This window comes from Oncorhynchus mykiss, chromosome 2 (genome assembly GCF_057628025.1).
Source record: "Oncorhynchus mykiss isolate SJ-2025 chromosome 2, ASM5762802v1, whole genome shotgun sequence".
Taxonomy (NCBI): domain Eukaryota; kingdom Metazoa; phylum Chordata; class Actinopteri; order Salmoniformes; family Salmonidae; genus Oncorhynchus; species Oncorhynchus mykiss.
The window spans coordinates 45,275,085-45,298,636 of NC_143023.1; the positions used below are offsets into that span (position 1 = coordinate 45,275,085).

General features: G+C 39.7%; 1 protein-coding gene across 1 annotated transcript in view; it reads left to right on the forward strand.

The window, feature by feature from the left end:
* Nucleotides 1–1,896: 1,896 nt before the first annotated feature.
* LOC110490546 (forkhead box protein P2) overlaps nt 1,897–23,552 on the forward strand; it is a 53,240-nt gene continuing 31,584 nt past the window's right edge. The window contains exons 1-3 of the mRNA XM_090200796.1: nt 1,897–1,966; nt 6,929–7,021; nt 17,609–17,713. Coding sequence (XP_090056922.1) covers nt 1,964–1,966; nt 6,929–7,021; nt 17,609–17,713 — 201 coding nt within the window. The 5' untranslated portion in view covers nt 1,897–1,963. The remainder of the gene's footprint in view (nt 1,967–6,928; nt 7,022–17,608; nt 17,714–23,552) is intronic.

Genomic DNA, 23,552 nt, shown 5'->3' on the forward strand with positions numbered 1-23,552 from the left:
GAATGTTTGAAGGGGTACGGGACTATTAAAGTTTGGGAACCACTGATATAGACGTTATCGCCATAGTCAATAACCGGAATAAATGGTGACTGAATTATTTTGTTTTTGCTGTTCTCGAAATAGCATTTTAGAGTTTTTAAATTGTGTTAATGAGCTTCAACTTTCTTAATTAACATTCTTTAACCGAACCCCACTAAAACAGACCCTGGTTACAGCCCTGAGGGCACCATCCAAAGTACATATGCATAAATCATCAGATACATTTTTACATTATTTGGAAAACACATACTTGGTTTTACCTAAATTATTAAATATATTCTAACATTTTGAATAGGCGACATGCCAATGCATTTAAATGCTGCTTTTGTTTACCACTTGTCCCTGTGCCACAGTGCAATCACAGGCATTTTCATTTGTTTTTAATTAGCAGTGCATAATGCCATTGTCCTCAGATGGAGCCTGAGCTAAGTGTTGCACAAACACTACTGCAAATAGCTCTTTGACAAATGCTATGACAGCTGGCTAGCTGTAGACTTTTTTTTGGTTCTTCACGCTGCTATCTATCAATGGCATTTCATTTTCTTTTTGAAGCATGATACCACTCTAAGATATTTAAAAGATACAGTGCCAAGGAAAAGTCGCCACAGTTGTCACATTTTGTTGCCTTAAAATGAAATCTAAAAAGATATTGCATTACATTTTCTTCCTTCATAACTCCACAACCTTCTCCACATTTTCAATGTGAAATTAAAGTATATAACATTTTCTAAATTAATAAAAAATAAAAAACAGATGTCTTGATTGCATTTGTCTTCACACCTCAGAGTTAATACTTGGTGGAAGCACTTTTGGCAGCAATTACAGGTGTAAATAATTTTGAATAAGATTCTGCCAACTCTGCATTCATTTATTTTTATTTTACTAGGCAAGTCTTATTTTCAATGACAGCCTAGGAACAGTGGGTTACTTTGAAAGATGAAAGATTTGTACCTTGTCAGCTCGGGGATTTGAACTTGCAACCTTTCGGTTACTAGTCCAACACTCTAACCACTAGGCTACCCTGCCGCCCTCTTAGGGCAACATATATTAATTGATATTGTCAAAACTGCTCAAGCTCAGTACATTTATTTGGAAATCATAGATGGACAGCAATATTTAAACGGTGTCTGATTTTCAAGCAGATTTAAGTTCAGGACTGAGACTGGACCCACCTGGAACACTCAACACCTCTTGGAAAGCCATTCTGGTGTGTCTTTGGCATTAAAATGTGTGCAATTGTCACGCTGAGAAATTGTATCCTATTCCAAGTGTCACGCCTGCTCCCACTCTTCCCCCCTGGTGCTCGAGGGCACCAGGCTCCCCAGCATTACGCACTCCTGCACCATCATTATGCACACCTGCCTTCGCTGGCACACGCATCAGCAATTATTGGACTCACCTGGACTCAATTAGCTCTATCATTACCTCCCCTATATCTGGCTGTTCCCCCGCTCTGTTCCCCGCTTCAGCATTAATTGTCATATGTCCTTGTATACCCATGTGCTGACGCTGTTCCTGTCTTGTTCCAATTAAATATTTGACTCTCCATACCTGCTTCTCTACTCCAGCGTCGGTCCTTACACCCAAGGTTAGGTATTCAGAGGACTGAGACAGGTTTAACTTTTTACCTTGGCTTTGCTCCTTTCATATTTCTTTTGATCCTGACAAACTCCCCAGCCCCTGCTGGTGACAAGCATACCCAAACATGATCCTGCTACCACAATTCTTGAAATTACCCATCACTTCAAACCACAACTGCCATTCCCTCCATCTCTCATCCACTGCAACTCCTCCCCCTCCAACTCCTCCTCCTCAGATAAACACTCAACTCATTCTTTCCTATTATCCTCTCTCATTCTCACTCTCTCATTCTCTCATTCTCTTGGGAAGCTCAACACTGTTATGCTTGAACTTCTCAGTCTAGATGGTAAGTCTTTTCTATTTAGTCATCCAAATAACTCACAATGATTCTAAGCTTCGTGATGATAGTTTTATCATGAGAGTGTAGATCTGAAATGTACATTGAGTTAAATTATTCAAAATATGCAGATAATGTATATATTTTTGTCGTGGGTGGGATTGGGAGAAGAGGTTTGCAGGGGTGAAAATGCATTCCTGTGCCGTCTTTTCCTGTAAAAAAATGTCCTGTCCTGTCCTGAACCAGCAACAGTTCTATTACCACTGAACTTTCCTGTCCCTTCTGATAAAAATCACTCCCATCCCATGCTAATTTCTATGCACAGAAATATGTAGACTATTGTTTGTGTTTAGGAAGTATTGAACATATTTCAGTAATGCAATATAGTTGTCTTACCTTTCTTAGTAAAATGCACTGACTGTAGTCACAGAGCATGTTATAAATTATTCCCGGTTCCGGGCTAATTTCTATGTGCAGAAATATGTAGGCTATTATGTATTTTTAGGAAGTATTGAAAATAATTTCATTAATGCATTAATGGTTGTCTTACCTATCTTAGTTAAATGCAATGACTGTAGTCAGTCTGGATGAGTATCTTTTAAATGACCAAAATGTAGATGATTAAGGCTTGGTGATGAGGACAGAGACCCCAGTATTATGGTCTGCTCATCATATAAAATCATAGCCTACAGCTGAGCACTGCACAGATATAAACATTTAGGCTACAACATTTACAACAAGAACATTAACATTTACAACAGCAGTACTGTATCAGTCAATCTATTTTTTTATTTATCTCTTTACTTCAGATGGCACATGTTTAATTAAAAAGCAAACAATTCAGCTTGACCGGTAAAGTTGTTGGGAGTAGAGCAGCTAAGCGCTTCAGGTCGCATGTCCCGCTCTCCGGTTGGTAGCCTAGCCAATTTGATTAAACCACAGCCATGTACTCGGTTCCTTCATTGTCAAAGACAACTCTATCAAATGCAGCTAAAACATCGCTCTTTCCTTGGCTCTAATGTTTATGTTAGTGATAGGTCCTTGGCTGCAACTAAATGATGCATTACCTCTCTTGACTGCTTCATTATTCACAGACATAGCCTACATTGGCATTGGCATCTGAGGTAAAGTAGTGACTGGCTCCAACTGCAAGGTAGGAGCGAGAGTGAGTCGAAGGGGGATCATTTATTTTGTATAGATTTTTTATTTTTTTTAAATGCCCCCTGTCGATCCTGTCCCATCTCAAGCTTGACTAGAACTTTAGTCCCATTCCTGCCAGAATCCCACAGGGCCGCAGTAGCCACGTTCACGCATCAACCTCTAATTGGGAGACCAGCAACAGGTAACCCTCACTAACTCTTGTTTCAACCCACGTCCTTGCTAGAGGCATACTGTAGGCCAAATGGTTCAGTTCTAGACAATCTTGTGCCTATACCAATTCAAAGCAATCCCATGGTATTTTCTAATAACGGGTTACCTTGTATTAGAGACTCCATCTGACCTGAAATCCCGCAGCTGCGGTTTTGGATTTGTTCATGTAAATGCCAGAAGTTTGATTTCAAATAAGGATGTTATTGAAATTCTGGCTTCTCTATCCAATGTGGATATTCTGGTAATTTCTGAATCTTGGTTGAATATTCTGTGCTGGACTCTGACGTGTCTCTGTCTGGTTATAATGTTTACAGATCAGACAGAATTGGCAGAAGTGGGGGTGTTGCCATGTTTACAAAGGGCAATTGAAGTGTTTCTGTATCTCTTGCTACCTCAATCCCTAAGAAGTTTGATTGTCTCATTGTTAATGTGAGCCTTGGTCATGATAACCAGCTGACACTAATAGAAGAGTATCACCCTCCCTCTGCTCCCTCATGTGCTCTTAGCAATTTTTAAGCATGGTTAATCTGAACTACTAATTATGGGGGATTTTAATATTGATTGGAGGACGCCAGTGCCAGAGACGGTGAAGGATATTTGTTCTGAGCAAAACCTACCTCAGTAACCGAGCCTCCATGCCTGAATCCTAATCTGCCCTGATCTTATTTTGACGAATACACTAGATGAATATGTTGCTAGTGGAGTTTTCACACTGGATTGTTGTGACCATTGCCCAGTTGTCTGTGTCAGAGATGTGAGAATGCATACATCCATGTGTTTAAGAATATTTTTTTTACAAGCTTTTTTACATTATCTTTATTTTAATTTAATTTATTTCAGCTATCCCTGAACATGATTTACCTTTAAGCTTTTTTGCAAATGTCTTCAATACTATTGTAGATAATCATGCCTCCTTCAAAACTCTGAGAGTTTAAGGTACTGTAGATCGAATGCCTGGTTCACTTCTGACTTATTCATAAGAGAAATGTTGCCTGGGACAAGGCCAGAAACACAGGCTTAGGTCCGGAATGGCAATCTTTTAGGCATTAGAGGAATCAATGTGTAAGACTAATCAGAAAGGCAAAATCTGATTAATATGTAACCACTCTTTCTAATTGTAAGGGGAATCTGGCTAAATTCTGGAAAACTGTACAATCTCTGAAGGATTGCACTTCCTCCTCTCTGCCTCAACAAATTAATTCAGACTCATCATTGATACATTTTAGCTTCATTTAATTTAAATGGGCCATCTTTTGGAAATATCGTCTAACTCTACTTTATCTAAGGGTGGCTTAAATGCTGTTTCTGGAATTTTCAATACAATTATGCAATTTTCTTCCTGTAAAACCTGTCATTTAACCTTTATTTAATCAGGGAGTCCTGCTGAGACCATGGTCTGTGTGTGTTAATATGTGGTCTTTCCCACTTTACTGAGTTGGTAACACTTTATAATAACTTACACGATTAATCCATTATAAATACTTACAGAGGTTTACCCCCCATCACCCATCCAATACATTTTAAGTTGGAGCTCATTTACTGCATTTATATACAATTTAAAAACTCTAAAATGCTATTTGGAAAACAGCAAAAACAAGCAAAAATTACCCCAGCCATGATGTTACATTCTGACCTTTATTTCCATTGTTTTGTTTTTATTTAGTATGGTCAGGGCGTGAGTTGGGGTGGGCAGTCTATATTTGTGTTTCTATGCTTTTCTATTTCTGTATTTGGCCTGATATGGTTCTCAATCAGAGGCAGCTGTTTATCGTTGTCCCCGATTGAGAACCATATTTAGGAAGCCTGGGTTTCGCTGTTGGTTTGTGGGTGTTTGTTTCCGTGTGAGTGTTTTTCGCCACACGGGACTGTTTCGGTTTGGTTATTTCACGTATTCGTTTATTGTTTTTGTATTTCATAGTGTTCAGTGCTTTTCTTATTAAAATCGTCATGAACACTTACCACGGCGCATCTTGGTCCGATCCTTGCTACACCTCTTCAGACGAAGAGGAGGAAATCTGCCGTTACACATGATCACATTGGTTGCTGTAGCTTCATTCACATGGCTGATTAGCTATGCAATTAGCCGCTACACATTATCTCACATTACAAACAATAATAGAATACATACAGAGGGATCTGTTAGCAGAAAAAAATATATTAACAAAAAAGTTGTCAGGGTTTTCGCTGCTGGTCATTTGAGTCAAGTGCAGGAGAGCAGAGATAGGTGATTAGGCAACTTTATTTGCCAAGAGCAATAACAGACAGGCGCAAACAGCTACAACTCAAGCCAAACGACAAAAGTGACAAGCGCAGAACACCGTCACGAATACAACCATAAGTTTCACCAAAATTTCCCCAATAGGGTACAGGCAATGCCCAGGGTGAAAAACCCAGAGTGGCGCGATACAATAAACACAAAACAAAACAATTCCACACAAAGGCATGGGGGGAACAGAGGAATATATACTGTATATGCAGTGTGATTAGGGAATGTAAACCAGGTGTGCGGGAAACAAGACAAAACAAATGGAACAAATGAACAATGGAGATGGCTAGTAGACCGGTGACGTTGACTGCCGAACGCTGCCCGAACAAGGAGAGGAGCCAACTTCGGCGGAAGTCGTGACAAAAGGGAACAAATGAGTTTGCTTCACCGAACAATATTTTTTGCAGTTTTACAGCTAGTTTCCTGCAATTCTACAAATGTTGCAATGGCTCATGCCATGATATCTGAGTGAGAGTCACTAGCTAAATCAATAAAGCCATATTTACTACAAGTTTAGATTCTGTAGCTAGCTAGATTAACTAGACTAGGGCCTGGTGAATCTAGACCTTAGTCTAGTTAATCTAGCCAGCTACAGATCAAGGTAACCGGCGATAGCCGACACCCGCATAGCTGATGGTTTGGTGGTGTCAGAGGTGTAACTGCATTGGAGCTGTCAAATCGGTGAGCAGCTGCTCTTGATCATTGTCACGAAGCCACACTCATCCCACTCATGTTAGAAGGTCCCACTAGTTCAGAACGAGAAAGTGTAGTCTATATAGAAATAATTATGCTTAAATTGAAATTATTAAATAAAATAATTTGGAGTTTTATCAGCCTAATCGAGGCGATGTAGATTATATCCCACATTCCAATGTTCAAACTTGGCTCTTAATGTGATTCCATGCAGCCAATGGCAATGTCCGCTTTAGGTATAATGTCAATTGCTAAGCATCATAAGTTTAAGCATCATTATCTCTATATAGCCTACACTTTCTTGGTATGAAATTCCCCTTCTCCTTTCATCTGGTAAGGCTCCTCCTGCTACCTTCTGCCACTCAGAAAAACAATATGGTTTTCACTTTAGCCAGCATGTTTGAGGCAGAGGAGGCAGGTGAAGGGAGAAATAGGGAGGAAGGGCTCATTGTAATTGCTACAATGGAATGGACAAACAGTACCAAACACATGCAAAAGTCTACCTCACTGGTTTAAGACATATTTAAAAAGTCTGATGATACTGGGTTTGTGCTAGCATGGAACTGTGATTATACCACAATGGTAGTGGGTTGGTACTGGGATGATACTGGCAAAATCCTGGATGTGTCCTTTCATTTCAGGTTCTGCAGGCAGCTAAGATATTACTCCAGCAGCAACAGAAGACGAGTGGTTTGAACTCTGCAAAGAGCCACACTAAACCACGGCCCCTACAGGTGTGTATTAAATCAAATTAAAACCAAAATCAAATTGTATTCATCACATGAGCCGAATACAGCATGACCTTACAACCTTACAGTGAAATGCTTATTTTCAAGCCTTTAAACCAACAATGCAGTTTTAAGAAAAATAATTGTAAAGAAAGTATTTACTAAAATAAACTGAAGTAAAAAATAAAAATGTCAAATAAAAAAATAAATAAATAAGAAAAGTAGACATTTAAATGATTTAATTATACTGAAATTATATTATTATTATTATACCAAATATTCGTTTTTATTTTATTTAACCTTTATTTTAACAGGGAAGACTGCACTGTATAATATAACAAAACATACACATTATACTATATTGTCACACCCTGACCTTAGTATTCTTTGTTTTCCTTGTTATTTTGGTTAGGTCAGGGTGTGACATGGGTGATGTACAGTGGGGCAAAAAAGTATTTAGTCAGCCACCAATTGTGCAAGTTCTCCCACTTAAAAAGATGAGAGAGGCCAGTAATTTTAATCATAGGTACACTTCAACTATGACAGACAAAATGAGAAAAAAAATCCAGAAAATCACATTGTAGGATTTTTAATAAATGTATTTGCAAATTATGGTGGAAAATAAGTATTTTGTCAATAACAAAAGTTTATTTTCCACCATAATTTGCAAAAGTGTTTTTAGCTTGTCTAGGGGTTTTTTATGTTTATGGGGCTGTACCCTTTCTAGGTAAATTGTATGTCTATGGTTGCCTAGATTGGTTCTCAATGAGAGGCAGCTGTCTATCGTTGTCTCTGATTGGGAACCATATTTAGGCAGCCATATTCTGTGGGTATTTTGTGGGTGATTGTCTATGTTAGTTGCTTGTGGTCTCTCAGTGTAATTGTCTGGGTAAATATATAATATATTTATATATGTTTTTTAATATTTTCCTTCTTTATTATTTTCCCTCTTTGTAGCACCTGACCCCGCGACTGAACAGTAGTCCAGTAAACTAATCGACAATGATACTTAAGCTTACACTTCCAGCTTATACGTACTACATACATTTCACGGACAGTATATTTTACATGAGTCATTCTTTGTTCGTTTTTAGTCTGAGTCCTCAGCTACCCTCAACCCCTCGCATCTCTGAAGACCATGGAAAAGTTTTGAATCTGGCGGCGCTTTATTTATCAGTTCATACACCATGTGCTATCGAATCAGTACATCAAAAATCTCCTCCCAACTTCAAATTTTTGGCCCTTATCCCTTGTGTAGTCTTAACATTATGTATACTCCCCTAGTGTATACTCCCCTAAAAATGACCCGCCTTCAACAAACCCCTAAAATGAAGCAGCTTAATTGAATTTTAAACCCCAAATCTATTTTGCATGAAGAAACAACCTGTTATTCATCGCAAACTTTGTGAATATCTATGTTTTCCCTCTTCACAATGCAGAAAGACTGCATTTAATCAGTGGAAACCACTAATTTTTATTACAACACCTGTCATAATTGTTTTCTTTACTAAAGTACAGGTTTATTAGTATTGCTAAAGGTACTGCATAGGTGTAAACATACTTTTTTGTAGCAAGCGATAGCACTTGTATAGCCTAAGAAAGGAGCAGAAATGTGCAGAAATGTGTTTTGCATGCATTTTATTGAAGGGAAACATTGTCTTGAACTTTTTTGGCAACATAGTGATATTTTCTTATATAATGTACAATGAGGAATTCAACTACAAAATTCTAGTCTTCTCCCATATTTTTAAACATTGCCCCCATCCAAAAGGTGTGTAAACAACAACAATAAATAAGAAAAAAGTTAGATAATAGATAAAAAACACAAACGGGAAGAACATAAATCAAGCAACTCTAATTAGCACATGTACGACAGTATGCAAGTGTGTGTGCATGGACTTTGCAGATTTATTTCTCACATGTGCAGCACATAGTATTTATTTTACAGTCCTTCTTTGGGGGACAGATTTGGAATCCTGTCCTCTTGCCTGCCCCAGCTGCAGTCTCAAGTGGATCAGGACAAGATTCAGCCCCCTGAACAGCTTTCACAAGCTCTGCAGAGGCTGCTGTGCGGGGGAGGCGCTCCCTTCTTTGAATGTGTGGGTTACAATTGCCTTTCCCAGCTGCTTCAGGAACACCCTCCTCTTGTTCCGCTTATCAGGCATCCAGGTAGGGTTAATCTTGTTCCATATCACGAAGGCATTGTATGAGGACACATCAATGATGTCATGTAAGATGACCAGGGGCTAGCAGGCAGTCATCCTCCTGCAGCTGTAGGTGCCAATCACCTTGTCCATGTTGTCCACGTCTCCTTTGTTGTGGTAGTAGTCCAGGATGATGGCTGGCGCCCTGTCCTCATGATCACTGATCTCAGACGTTTTGTGCAGTGTTCTCAGGAGGACCACATTCTTGTTCCTCTTTGGGAGGTAAGAAACTAGAGTGGTGGTGGGGTTGAAGGCAAACTTTGATGAGAAGGCCTCTCTCCCCCTTGTCGCGCAGAGGGGAACTAAGGCTTGTTCTTTCTAACTGTGCCAACCATGGTGATTTCCTATTCAGGAGCTGCTGGCTGAGTTCAATCAGTAGCACACATAATCTCAATTTCTCATTGTGTGTGTGTGTGTTTATGGTGTGTAAATAATTTTATAACTGCCGGGTAAAAAATGACCCTAAGACAACATTTGTACCCTGGTGGTGTACAGCTTTCATGAAAATATGAACAAAGGCGATGTTTCACTTTCCCTCATTTTGGGTTCACTCTAAGAAAAGTCAACAAATGTGAAGTTGATAAAATATCAGTTTTCTCTGCTGTTAAACATAGTGGCAGGTCATTTTCTACCCTTAAGACAACACAAGGGAAACTTTTTTATCATAATTTTTATTAGCCAATTTTGGTCTTTAATGCAGGGCCGACCTTTCTACTTGCCTACTCCATTTTTGCAGCAATGCTGTAATCAGTTGGTTGTAATTTTGGATAGAGCATTACCATATACTTTGTTAACTCCATGTGTGACATAACTCCACCATTCCCATTTATTATTTAATTTACCAAGATTATACGTAAATATCTCCACAAATTTTTTTTTTAAATCTATTTGTATATTTCAGTTTCTTATTGCTAGTTTTAAAAATAGCGATATTTTGGAGATTATTTCATTTTCAAATACCCCGAAAGTGAGAGGTTATAATTTGAATGAAGGGAAACAGGACATTCTTGAACAAGGGGTGAGCTATTCTTACTAATCTTCTGGAGAACCAGTTCAAATTTAAGTATAGTTTTTGTTTGACTGAAACCTTTAGTGAGAGGTCAAATGCTTAAATGTTTAATTATTTCTGCCCTCAGAATTCATATTCCTTGTATAAATAGGCCTGGTTCATTTTGTCTGGCTGGTCTTTCCAAATAAAGTTGAATATTTTTTTCTCATATAATTAAAACAAGTCGTTAGGTGTAGGCAGGGCAATACGTTCATAGGTAAACAGGGATATGACTAAAGAATCAGGGTGATTTTTCCACAAATGGACAGGTGTTGTCCTTTCCACTGTAGCAAAATTGTGTACAACTTTCTATAAAAATGTATTGTAGTCAGATTATTTATTTATTTTGGGATATGAATACTGAGTATGTCCACTTCACCTCGGACCACTTTATTGGTAAATTACACGGTAATGTAAAAGTAGTATTTTTTAGAGATCCAATCTTGCATTTATCATAATTAGTTTTTAATCCAGAGAGGTTAGGGATCCAAATTGCGGATTTAAAAGAAAACATGAATTGTCAGAGTACAATTTTAACCACTGGATATTTTGTCCCTTGATATTATTGTTGGATCTGATTTTAATAGCTAACATTTCAATGGTCATAATAAATAGATATGGCAATAATGGACAGCTTGTTTTACTCCTCTTGACAATTTAATACCTTCTGAGAAGGAGCCATTATTTACTATTTTACACCTGGGGTTAATATATATAATTTTAACCCATTGTATAAGAGATTCTGCAAAATTAAAATAGTCCAGGCATTTATATATATATATATATATATATTCCAGTCATACTTCATCAAAGGCCTTTTCAAATTCAGCTGTGAATACCAGGCCTGGTTTCCCAGATTTTTAATAGCGTTATAGTCTTTCCAGTACTTGTCTAATATTATCTCCATTTAAAAAACCTGTCTGATCAGGATGAATAATAACCGACAATACCTTTTATATTTCTATGAGCTATGCATTTTGCTAGGATTTTGGCCTCACAACACCGAAGTGTAAGGGGTCAGCAGTTTTTTGATTGACTGCACCTTTATATTTACCATCTTGGTCCTGTTTCAGTAAAAGTGAAATCAGACCTTCTTGCTAGGTATCAGATAGTCTACCATTGTTTTAGGAGTGGTTTAAAATTCTTTAATTTGCGTCTACAATTTCCTCCTCTGTAATTAGTAATTAGGCCTTTTCATGAGTCTTTCTGCATAGCTGTTCATTTTACACTATTAATATAAGAAAAATCCTTACAATTCACTTCAGTTAGTGGACATGGAGGAGACTGAAATTAAAACATATACTTAAGGCACTATGCTTCCCCTTTCAAAATATTGTTTAAGGAATCATGGATTACTCTGTCATTAGTAACAAGGTTCTGTATATTCTTTTTGGTAGTAATTATACGTTGAAAATTAAACGTTTTTTCTGTATTTTTCACCATATTCCATGCAGTTCACTTTATTCCACTTGATCGTTCCTCCATTTTTTAATTTTTCTTTCATCTAACTTATTCTGTGCCTCTGTTAGTTTTTATTGCAATCTATCTGAACTCTTTTGACTTCAATAGTTTTTGTTTTAAATATGAGTGTTGACTTGTATGGCCTCTAAAGGCACATTTTAAAGTGTCCCATACAATAAGGGGATCTGTTGTACCTATGTTACACTATATATACAAAAGTATGTGGACACCCCTTAAAATGTGTGGATTCGGCTATTTCAGCCACATCCGTTGCTGACAGGTCTATAAAATTGAGCACACTCCCATGCAATCTCCATAGACAAACACTGGCAGTAAAATGGCCTTATTGAAGAGCTCAGTGACTTTTAATGTGGCACCGTCATAGGATGCCACCTTTCCAACAAGTAATTTAGTTACATTTATTCCCTGCTAGAGATGCCCCGTCCTCTATCAACACTCTTAACTTTTGGTGCCAGCAAAAATTACATAAGAAAGTAGTCAAGACGACTAGCTTGATTGAGCCTCCGCCATGTATATCTCAGTAGGTAAGGATTTTTAAGCCTCCATATATCCAGTAGTTACAATATATCCATAATATTCATAATTTCCTTAAGTGCATGAGGGTGATATTTTGTAGTGATTTCCTTTCTGGTCTATTGAGGTACTTAAAACTGTATTATAATCTCCCAACATAATTATTGAGGCCTGTATTGCCTGTAAACTTGATAAATTATTATGCATATTTTCAAAGAAGCTTGGATCATCATTATTTGGGCCGTATAGATGAATGAGCCAAATCTGTTTATAGGATCCACCTTCCTTGCGGATCTGTTTGAACAGTTTGCACATTTGGACCAAAATAATTTTAAATTGATATCATCACTCCTATTGAGTCCCCCCCCCCCCGCCCTTGCTTTTTCCATACAACTTAATCTAAAGGTTTAGAATGAGTTTCTTGTAAACAATAGATATTATATTCCTTATCTTTAGGCCAGGTAAAAACGGATTGTCTTTTCTTATTATCTGCTAAGCCATTACAATTATAACTACTTATTTCACACCACTTACCATAATGTAATAAACGTTTTGATTGTACTTACCATAATATATATTTGTAAACTTACCATAAGAAAGTAACTTAAGTTACTTAAGAAGTAACATGATGTTTAAGTGTCCATATAGCTGCACTGTTAAGCATACTGCAGCTGCAACTAAGTAAACCTCTAATTGTCCTCAAATATTCCACCCTCTAAAGCCTCCCCCTCATGTCAAGTTGGGTTGTCATTCCAGTGACTGGCTGACCTGAACACATGGATCCTAGGGCCTTTAGCCCATCGTTTAAAAAAGAGCACATACCTTTAAAAAAGAGCACATAGTGCCACCTATAGTACAGAACCAGATCTGCAGCCAACATAATTTTGAATGGCTTCGCCTCGGGTATAGTATATCTACTGATTTAAAAAAACATATACACACACAGGCACACACACAGGCACACACACAAGCACAAACTCAAATATTTAAGTTGTTCAATCCCCGAGCCCAACTCAACAGAAGACTTGATGTGTTAATGCGTATACAGTTATGCTGTTTAAGAAGGCATGCCAAATTGAGCAGAAATGGAAAGATTTGATTAACCAATATTTGATTAACCAATATCCTAGTTGATGGAGCTCGGATACCCCCCAACAACCACACACGTTGGTCCCTCATTGTGACAAATGTTTCCAAGTACCTGTGTGCAGTCAGACCGTTTGCCTATTCTGTACCGCCAGGGCCACAATAAATGTTGCCAGCACTGCCATTGCCTTGGTATGGTACTCCACTAGAATTCCTAACAGCTAGGTACAAGGTTATCAAGGTTCTCATTAGCAGCTTTAAGATAATCCTTGTATATTATGCTCACCCATCTGGGGACTTTGGCTTTTGGACCAGGCAGGCTCAGACTCTTGAGGGGGCGGTGCTGCTTTAGTGGGTCTCTGACCGCGTCCACCTTTCTGTCATTGCTGCACAAGTTTAAATTACCAAGGGATTCCTGCATAGCTATAGAATCGGACTGTAGTTTTGACACAGACAGATCAACAGTCGGGGCATTAGCATACATAATAGTCTCATCCGCATATAGATTAACCATTTTTTACATAATGACCGCTGGTTTTAATACAAATAGTGACGAGAACAAGTCCCAAAATTGACCCCTGTGGTACACCTTCATGTACTTCAAGAAACTCCCATGAAACCATGATCAGGCCTATAGAATACAACTTATTCAATAAAATACCATGATCAACAGTATCAAAAGCTTTTGACAGGTCCTCAAACAAAGCAGTACATTTTTTTTTTTTTTTGTCTAAAGCATTGTCAAGATCATTAACAGCTAAAGTGGTTGCTGTAATAGTTGCTGTAATAGTGCTATGCCCAGGCCTAAACCCTTTAAATAAAAAAAATGACATTTACTAGATAAAGAGCAAAGTTGTACATTTACCAAGGATTCAAGAATTTTAGCTAGACAAGGAAGCCTTGAAATGGGGCGATAGTTATGAAGATCACTACTATCCCCGCACTTATGGAGTGGCAGCACAATAGGTGATTTCCATACTTTCAGAATATTTCATGATATCAATGTTAAATAAAATGATTGAGTCAACAATGATTATTATTTCATCATACCAGAATCATAGTTTGCATCATTTGTGTGTTTTCTTAAACAAAAAAGTACATTTTAAGTGTGTTTGCATTACCAAAATATTGACAGTGTACATTTTTATTTGATATTCTGTTTTGCAGTCTGATGATTTGATGTTTTCTTGCAATTGAAACACTGATAAAATATTTATTTCCAATTGGCATAAGATCTGTCGAGGTGTAGTTTGTCCTCAGATTGCATAAGACATACATTTAATTTAGTCATGTCAGTTGTTTAGGTTCCTGATGCAAAATAAGATAAAACATGCTGCTGTTTATTCTTTATCACTGTGGCCATTCACCGGTGTCATTGGGCACTGGTCAGTTAGTATTCATTGTGTATTTGTCTCGAATAATGTCCATAAATTCCCATTAGGAGTGACATCATGCATGTAATTATGTTGTTAATTAACCGGTGAACACAGCTCCTTCTCATTCTAGGGTCACCTTTAGAAATAGACGCAACCTATTGTTATGCAGTCATATAGTCAGACATTTATGAATATGTCTGTTCTCTTGTGCGCTACCCCTGTGTCTTAAAAATTCCATACTATTCCATATGGTTTATAGGTGCAAATTCAAATAAAATAAAATCTAAAATAAAATTGTATTTGTCACATGCGCCAAACACAACAGTGAAATGCTTACTTACAACCAATAATGTAGTTTTAAGAAAAAAAGTGTACTAAAAAAACAGTAGCAGCAGAGTAGAAATGGGGGGGACAATGCAAATAGTTCAGGGAGCCATTTTATTAGCTGTTCAGGTGTCTTATGGCTTGGTGGTAGAAGATGTTAAGAAGCCTTTTGGGCCTAGACATGGTTCTCCGGTACCGCTTGCCATGCGGTAGCAGAGAAAACAGTCTATGACTAGGGTTACAGGAGTCTTTGGCTATTTTTTGGGGCTTCCTCTGACACTGCCTGTTATAGAGGTCCTGGATGGCAGGAAGTTTGACCCAAGTGATGTACTGGGCCGTATGCACTACCCTCTGTAGTGCCTTGCGGTCGGAGGCCGAGCAGTTGCCATAGAACTTTTTGAGGATATGAGGACCCATGCCAAATCTTTTCAGTCTCTTGAGGGGCATTGTCCTGCCCTCTTCACGACTGCCTTGGTGTGTTTGGACCATGATAATTTGTTGGTGATGTGGACACCAAGGACTGCTTTAGTTTTTGCTTGTATACAGGATAATGTTATGAGTTATGGTCAGATTTGCCAAATGGAGGGCGAGGGAGAGCTTTGTACACGTCTCTGTGTGTGGAGTAAATGTGGTCTAGAGGTTTTTTCCCTCAGGTTACACATTTAACATGCTGGTAGAAAATAGGTCAAACGGATTTAAGTTTCCCTGCATTAAAGTCCCTGGCCACTATGAACGCCGCCTCTGGATGAGCATTTTCTTGTTTGCTTATGGCCTTATACAGCTCATTGAGTGCTGTCTTAGTGCCAGCATCGGTTTGAGGTGGTAAATAGACAGTTACGAAAGATATAGGTGAAAACTCTCTTGATAAATAGTGTGGAGTACCACTTTTCATGAGATAATAAACATTGAGACTTCCTTAATATTCAATTTTGTGCACCAGCTGTTATTTACAAATAGACACAGACCACCACCCCTAGTCTTACCGGAGGCAGCTGTTCTATCTTGCCGATGCACTGAAAACCCAGCCAGCTGTATGTTATCATTCAACCACGGCTTGGTGAAACATAAGATATTACAGTTTTTAATGTCCCATTGGTAAGATTGTCTTGATCGGAGCTCAACCATTTTGTTATCCAATGATTGTACGTTGGCTAATAGGACTGATGGTACAGGGGGATTACTCACTCCCCGTCGGATCCTTACATGGCACCTCGAGCTATCTCCGTCTCTTCTTCATGCAAATGAATGGGATTTGGGCCTTGTCGGGTGTCTGAAGTAAATACTTTGCGTCCGACTCATTAAAGAAAAAGTCTTTGTCCAGTACAAGGTAAGCAATCGCTGTCCTGATATCCAGAAGTTCTTTCCAGTCATAAGGGATGGTGGCAGAAACAATATGTATAAAATAAGTTACAAATAATGCGAAAAAACATATAATACACATAATAGCACAATTTATTAGGAACCCGTAAACGACAGCCTTCTCCTCCTGCGCCATCATATGCATTTTGAGTAAAGTAGTGCATTATACAGGGAAAGGTGGTATTTTCTGTCAAAATGAGTGGACAATATAATGAATATATGCACGTGAAAAGTCCACAAGAGCATGGTACAATGTTTTCAATTCTAGTCAAGGTAGTGCACTATATACGGCAGCGTTCTCCAACCTTGTTACTGGAAAGCTACAGTCCTGTAGGTTTTCGCTCCAACCCTAATCTAGCAGACATGATTCTAATAATTATCTGGTTGATAAGCTGAATCAGGTAACATACAACTGGGGTTGGAGAGAAAACATACAGGTGGGTAGCTCTCCAGGAAAAGGGTTAGAGACCCCTGATATAGGAAATAGGGCATTTGTAGGTGCTGCAAATTAGTCCAAGCCAGGAGGTGCTGCTGGTTTTGTGTTCTACCTGATAATAAATTGCACTGACCTGCTGTCCCAGGTCTAAATCAGTCCTTTATTAGTGGGGAAGAATACATATTTGCCGTGGAACTGGCTTTGAGGTCCAGTTTTTAATTTGCCTGGAATAGGGTGTAATTTCCTATGCAAAACTTTTACACTGAATACGCTCTCTCTCCTCACCTTTGTGTATGACAGGGGCCATGGAACGCATGGCGCAAATTAGTCTGAGTCATCGAGGAACATGTATTGGTTGACGGGATTAGCCAAAGGGATTAATTATCCTGAGGTGAATTACTTCATGAATGTGTATTGTGTGACTTAAAGAAGTTATGGCACAAGTTATTGAAGTCTTTGTTTATGTAAAACTGTTGTTTAGGATGTTATATGTCCATGAGAAATTACATATTTATGGTAGAACTGTGTTATAAGGCTGTCATAGTGGAACATTCCTACTTGAAGGGAGTTCCTAGAAAGAATACTAGGTGCTAAATTGATTTTGCCTGAGGGAGAGCAGTCGAGGCAGGTAATATTTTCTGTACGAAGTTTATGGGCCAATTAGTCCAGCACCTGTTAATATTGTAAATAAAAGCCTCTAAGAGAGGTAAGCACCAGAACATCCTGTCTCCTCAATGTCTGATCCGATGCTTCTTCTTCACACAGGTCTCAATGACTATGATGAGTCCTCAGCAGATGCAGCAGCTTCTGTCCCCGGGTCAGCTCCAGGCTCTGCTCCAGCAACAGCAGCACGCTATCCTGCTCCAGCAGGTACAGCACGATCCAATCCAAATTACTATACTATACTATACTATACTACAAAGGTCTTCAACCTTTTCTTGCCCAGGGACCACCGCCCAGGCAATTTGTCGACCCAGGGACCCCCATCATATGTTTTTTTTCCACGTCTTGTCTTATTGTCCGGTGAATGGTAATGGCAAAGACAAGTAATCAACATTTTAAACTGAATATATTTGGTTTTCATTATTTTGACCTCCCCACACTATAATTGGAAGAAGTGTAAAGTCTAACAGCCTGCTAGAACGGTAACTCGGGCTGTGACGATTATGTAATTTGGGGTAACGATTAATTGTCATGCAAATGCCCACAATTATTGTCATAATTGTCATTTTTGTTGAAAAAAGTTTTGAGCTTGTAATGCATCTTTGAAAATTAGCAAATTAGACACTCCTGTCTCATAAACCAATGGTTTTGACCGCTTACAACTTTTGGAAATGAAGCTTCTCCTCCCAACTGAGCCACTCTGCGTGTTAAATGAATACCAACTTCACCCACTTGAAAAACTGAAATTGGGTAAACTATATCTACTTGATTATAAAGTTGAATCCACCTGTCTCCTAAACGAATGTATTAATATCAGCCCAAACACATCTTCACTAATAGCAGCTGTTTAGCTTGTTAAGCAAGGTTAGTATTTTTATTTGTATTTATTATAGGCAGCTAGTCTTCCTGGGGTCCGGCAAAATTAAGGCAGTTACTTATACAATTTTAAAAACATTACAATACATTCATAACAGATTTCACAACACACTAAGTGCGTGCCCTCTGGCCTCTACTTGAGGATTTCATTCCTATGCTGTTTGTAACTACCCTGGTTAGCAATGTGTATGTCCAACTGAAGAGTTTTTGCCAAAACGCTATACACTGAGTGCACAAAACATTATGAACCCCTGCTCCTTCCGTGACAGACTAACCAGGTGAATCCAGGTGAAAGCTAGTCAGTGTATATGATGGGGAGGAGACAGGTTAATAAAGAAGGATTTTTAAGCCTTGAGACAATTGAGACATGGATTATGTTTGCCATTCAGAGGGTGAATGGACAATACTAAAGATTTAAGTGCATTTGAACATGGTATGGTAGGTTATAGGCACACCGGTTTGTGTCAAGAACTGCAACACTGCTGGGTTTTGCAACACTCAGTTTCCCTGTGTCTATCAAGAATGGTCCACCACCCAAAGGATATCCAGCCAACTTGACACAACAGTGGGAAGCATTGGAGTCAACATGGGCCAGCATCCCAGTGGAACACTTTTGACACCTTGTAGAATCCATGCCCCGATGAATGGAGGCTGTTCTGAGGGCAAAAGGGGGTACAGCTCAATATTAGGAAGGTATTCCTAATGTTTTGTACACTCAGTGTACATCAATTTTCGGAAATGTTGGTAAATGAGCTTTTATTGTTTAAAGAACTTATGAAAGAGATTGGTGTGTTTTTTAAGTATCAAATCACGGCATGGGGTTGTTCAATGAAAGATATATTTGTTTGAAATCTATCACTTGATGGTTAAATTTCAGAGAGACAAATGTTTTTAACAAAACACTATATATATCTGCCTCACTCTCAGAGAAATACATAGTTCTGCTGGGTTTTACACAGTCAAATGTATCAAATAACTACATTTGTATATGTAGTTGGGCTCCCGAATGGCGCAGCGGTCTAAGGCACTGCATCTCAGTGTTAGAGGCGTCACTACAGACACTCTGGTTTGAATCCAGGCCAGCCATGATTGGGAGTCCAATAGGGCAGCGCACAATTGGCCGGTGTAGGTCGTCAGTTTAAATAAAAATTTGTTCTTAACTGACTTTCCTGGTTAAATAAAATACATAAATAAAGAACTGTACAAATAATACATTTGTGATGGCAACATGTTTTTTTAATCAATCAATACAGAAATGAGATATGTACATAAAACATGTATATTTGACATTTTAGTAATTTAGCAGATGCTCTTATCCAGAGTTACTTAGTTAGTGCATTAATCTTAAAATAGCTAGGTGGGACAATCACATATCACAGTCAAATATAGAGTAAATGAAAATGCCATTGTATTACAAAACGTATTTTAAAAAATCTGAGCACATACTTTACACACACATGAAGGTACCCATAAGTAGGTACCCTGTGTTCTGCCTTTCACCCAGGACAACGGAATGGATCCCAGCCGGTGACCCAAAAAAACGACTTCGTAAAAGGGGGAAACGAAGCGGTCTTCTGGTCAGACTCCGGAGACGGGCACATCGTGCACCACTCCCTAGCATTCTTCTCGCCAATGTCCAGTCTCTTGACAACAAGGTTGATGAAATCCGAGCAAGGGTAGCATTCCAGAGGGACATCAGAGACGGTAACGTTCTTTGCTTCACGGAAACATGGCTCACTGGAGAGACGCTATCGGCTATCGGAAACCAGCTGGTTTCTCCACGCATCGCGCCGACAGAAACAAACATCTTTCTGGTAAGAAGAGCTTCATGGTTAACGTGACGTGGTGTGGCCACAACAACATACAGAAACTCAAGTCCTTCTGTTCACCTGATTTAGAATTGCTCACAATCAAATGTCGACCGCATTATCTACCAAGGGAATTCTCTTCGATTATAATCACAGCCGTATATATTCCCCCCCAAGCAGACACATCGATGGCTCTGAACAAACTTTATTTGACTCTTTGCAAACTGGAATCCATATATCCGGAGGCTGCATTCATTGTAGCTGGGGATTATAACAAGGCTAACCTGAAAACAAGACTCCCTAAATTGTATCAGCATATCGATTGCGCAACCAGGGCTGGAAAAACCTTGGATCATTGCTATTCTAACTTCCGCAACGCATATAAGGCCCTGCCCCGCTCTCCTTTTGGAAAAGCTGACCACGACTCCATTTTGTTGATCCCTGCCTACAGACAGAAACTAAAACAAGAAGCTCCCGCGCTGAGGTCTGTTCAACGCTGGTCCAACCAATCTGATTCCACACTCCAAGACTGCTTCCATCACGTGGACTGGGATATGTTTCGTATTGCGTCAGTCAACAACATTGACGAATACGTTGATTCGGTGAGCGAGTTCATTAGAACGTGCGTTGAAGATGTCGTTCCCATTGCAATGATTAAAACATTCCCAAACCAGAAACCGTGGATTGATGGCAGCATTCGCGTGAAACTGAAAGCGCGAACCACTGCTTTTAATCAGGGCAAGGTGACCGAAACATGACCGAATACAAACAGTGTAACTATTCCCTCCGCAAGGCAATCAAACAAGCTAAGCGTCACTATAGAGACAAAGTAGAATCTCAATTCAACGGCTCAGACACAAGAGGTATGTGGCAGAGTCTACAGTCAATCACGGATTACAAAAAGAAAACCAGCCCCGTCACGGACCAGGATGTCTTGCTCCCAGGCAGACTAAATAACTTTTTTGCCCACTTTGAGGACAATACAGTGCCACTGACACGGCCCGCAACTAAAACATGCGGACTCTCCTTCACTGCAGCCGATGTGAGGAAAACATTTAAACGTGTCAACCCTCGCAAGACTGCAGGCCCAGACGGCATCCCCAGCCGCGCCCTCAGAGCATGCGCAGACCAGCTGGCTGGTGTGTTTACGGACATATTCAATCAATCCCTATCCCAGTCTGTTGTTCCCACATGCTTCAAGAGGGCCACCATTGTTCCTGTTCCCAAGAAAGCTAAGGTAACTGAGCTAAACGACTACCGCCCCGTAGCACTCACTTCCGTCATCATGAAGTGCTTTGAGAGACTAGTCAAGGACCATATCACCTCCACCCTACCTGACACCCTAGACCAACTCCAATTTGCTTACCGCCCAAATAGGTCCACAGACGATGCAATCTCAACCACACTGCACACTGCCCTAACCCATCTGGACAAGAGGAATACCTATGTGAGAATGCTGTTCATCGACTACAGCTCGGCATTTAACACCATAGTGCCCTCCAAGCTCGTCATCAAGCTCGAGACCCTGGGTCTTGACCCCGCCCTGTGCAACTGGGTACTGGACTTCCTGACGGGCCGCCCACAGGTGGTGAGGGTAGGCAATAACATCTCCACCCCGCTGATCCTCAACACTGGGGCCCCACAAGGGTGCGTTCTGAGCCCTCTCCTGTACTCCCTGTTCACCCACGACTGCGTGGCCACGCACGCCTCCAACTCAATCATCAAGTTTGCGGACGACACAACAGTGGTAGGCTTGATTACCAACAACGACGAGACGGCCTACAGGGAGGAGGTGAGGGCCCTCGGAGTGTGGTGTCAGGAAAATAACCTCACACTCAACGTCAACAAAACTAAGGAGATGATTGTGGACTTCAGGAAACAGCAGAGGGAACACCCCCCTATCCACATCGATGGAACAGTAGAGGAGAGGGTAGTAAGTTTTAAGTTCCTCGGCGTACACATCACAGACAAACTGAATTGGTCCACCCACACAGACAGCATCGTGAAGAAGGCGCAGCAGCGCCTCTTCAACCTCAGGAGGCTGAAGAAATTCGGCTTGTCACCAAAAGCACTCACAAACTTCTACAGATGCACAATCGAGAGCATTCTGTCGGGCTGTATCACCGCCTGGCACGGCAACTGCTCCGCCCACAACCGCAAGGCTCTCCAGAGGGTAGTGAGGTCTGCACAACGCATCACCGGGGGCAAACTACCTGCCCTCCAGGACACCTACACCACCCGATGTCACAGGAAGGCCATAAAGATAATCAAGGACAACAACCACCCGAGCCACTGCCTGTTCACCCCGCTATCATCCAGAAGGCGAGGTCAGTACAGGTGCATCAAAGCTGGGCCCGAGAGACTGAAAAACAGTTTCTATCTCAAGGCCATCAGACTGTTAAACAGCCACCACTAACGTTGAGTGGCTGCTGCCAACACACTGACTCAACTCCAGCCACTTTAATAATGGGAATTTATGGGAAATGATGTAAAATATATCACTAGCCACTTTAAACAATGCTACCTAATATAATGGTTACATACCCTACATTATTCATCTCATATGTATACGTATATACTGCACTCAATACCATCTACTGTATCTTGCCTATGCCACTCTGTACCATCACTCATTCATATATCTTTATGTACATATTCTTTATCCCCTTACACTTGTGTCTATAAGGTAGTAGTTTTGGAATTGTTAGCTAGATTACGTGTTGGTTATTACTGCATTGTCGGAACTAGAAGCACAAGCATTTCGCTACACTCGCATTAACATCTGCTAACCATGTGTATGTGACAAATAAAATTTGATTTGATAAGCAATGCCATTTCTTGTTAAAAAAAATACATTTAACATTTCGGAAATAAACTCAAGTCAAGAAAGCTTGCCAGTAGCCAGCATCACTTCGGGTGCTTTTTGAAAGCCTAATTCAGATACTCCAGTGAGTGCAATTAGCTCCAATAAGTGTAATTGCTCAATATTCAGAGTTGAGAAATAAAGTTGATGTCATTAGAAATTATATTCCCCTCTTTTATACTGTAGGTATGTAATAAAAATATATTTTTCTGTTGTTGCTAGTGATATTCATAAAAACATTGCAATAAAATAAATCCACTATATATATATATTATTATTATTATTTTTTCTTTTTCGCGGACCCCCTGCAGTACCTCCGCAGACCCCCAGTTGAGCCCCCATGCTATACTATATGATACTATAATGTAATGTCCCTGTCCCAGGCTGTAGTCCCCACCTGCTTTAAGGAGACTACCATCATCCCAGTGCCCAAGAAAAAAAATGACATGCCCAAGTGACTATCACCCCACCTCGCTCACCTCGGTCATCATGAAGTGCT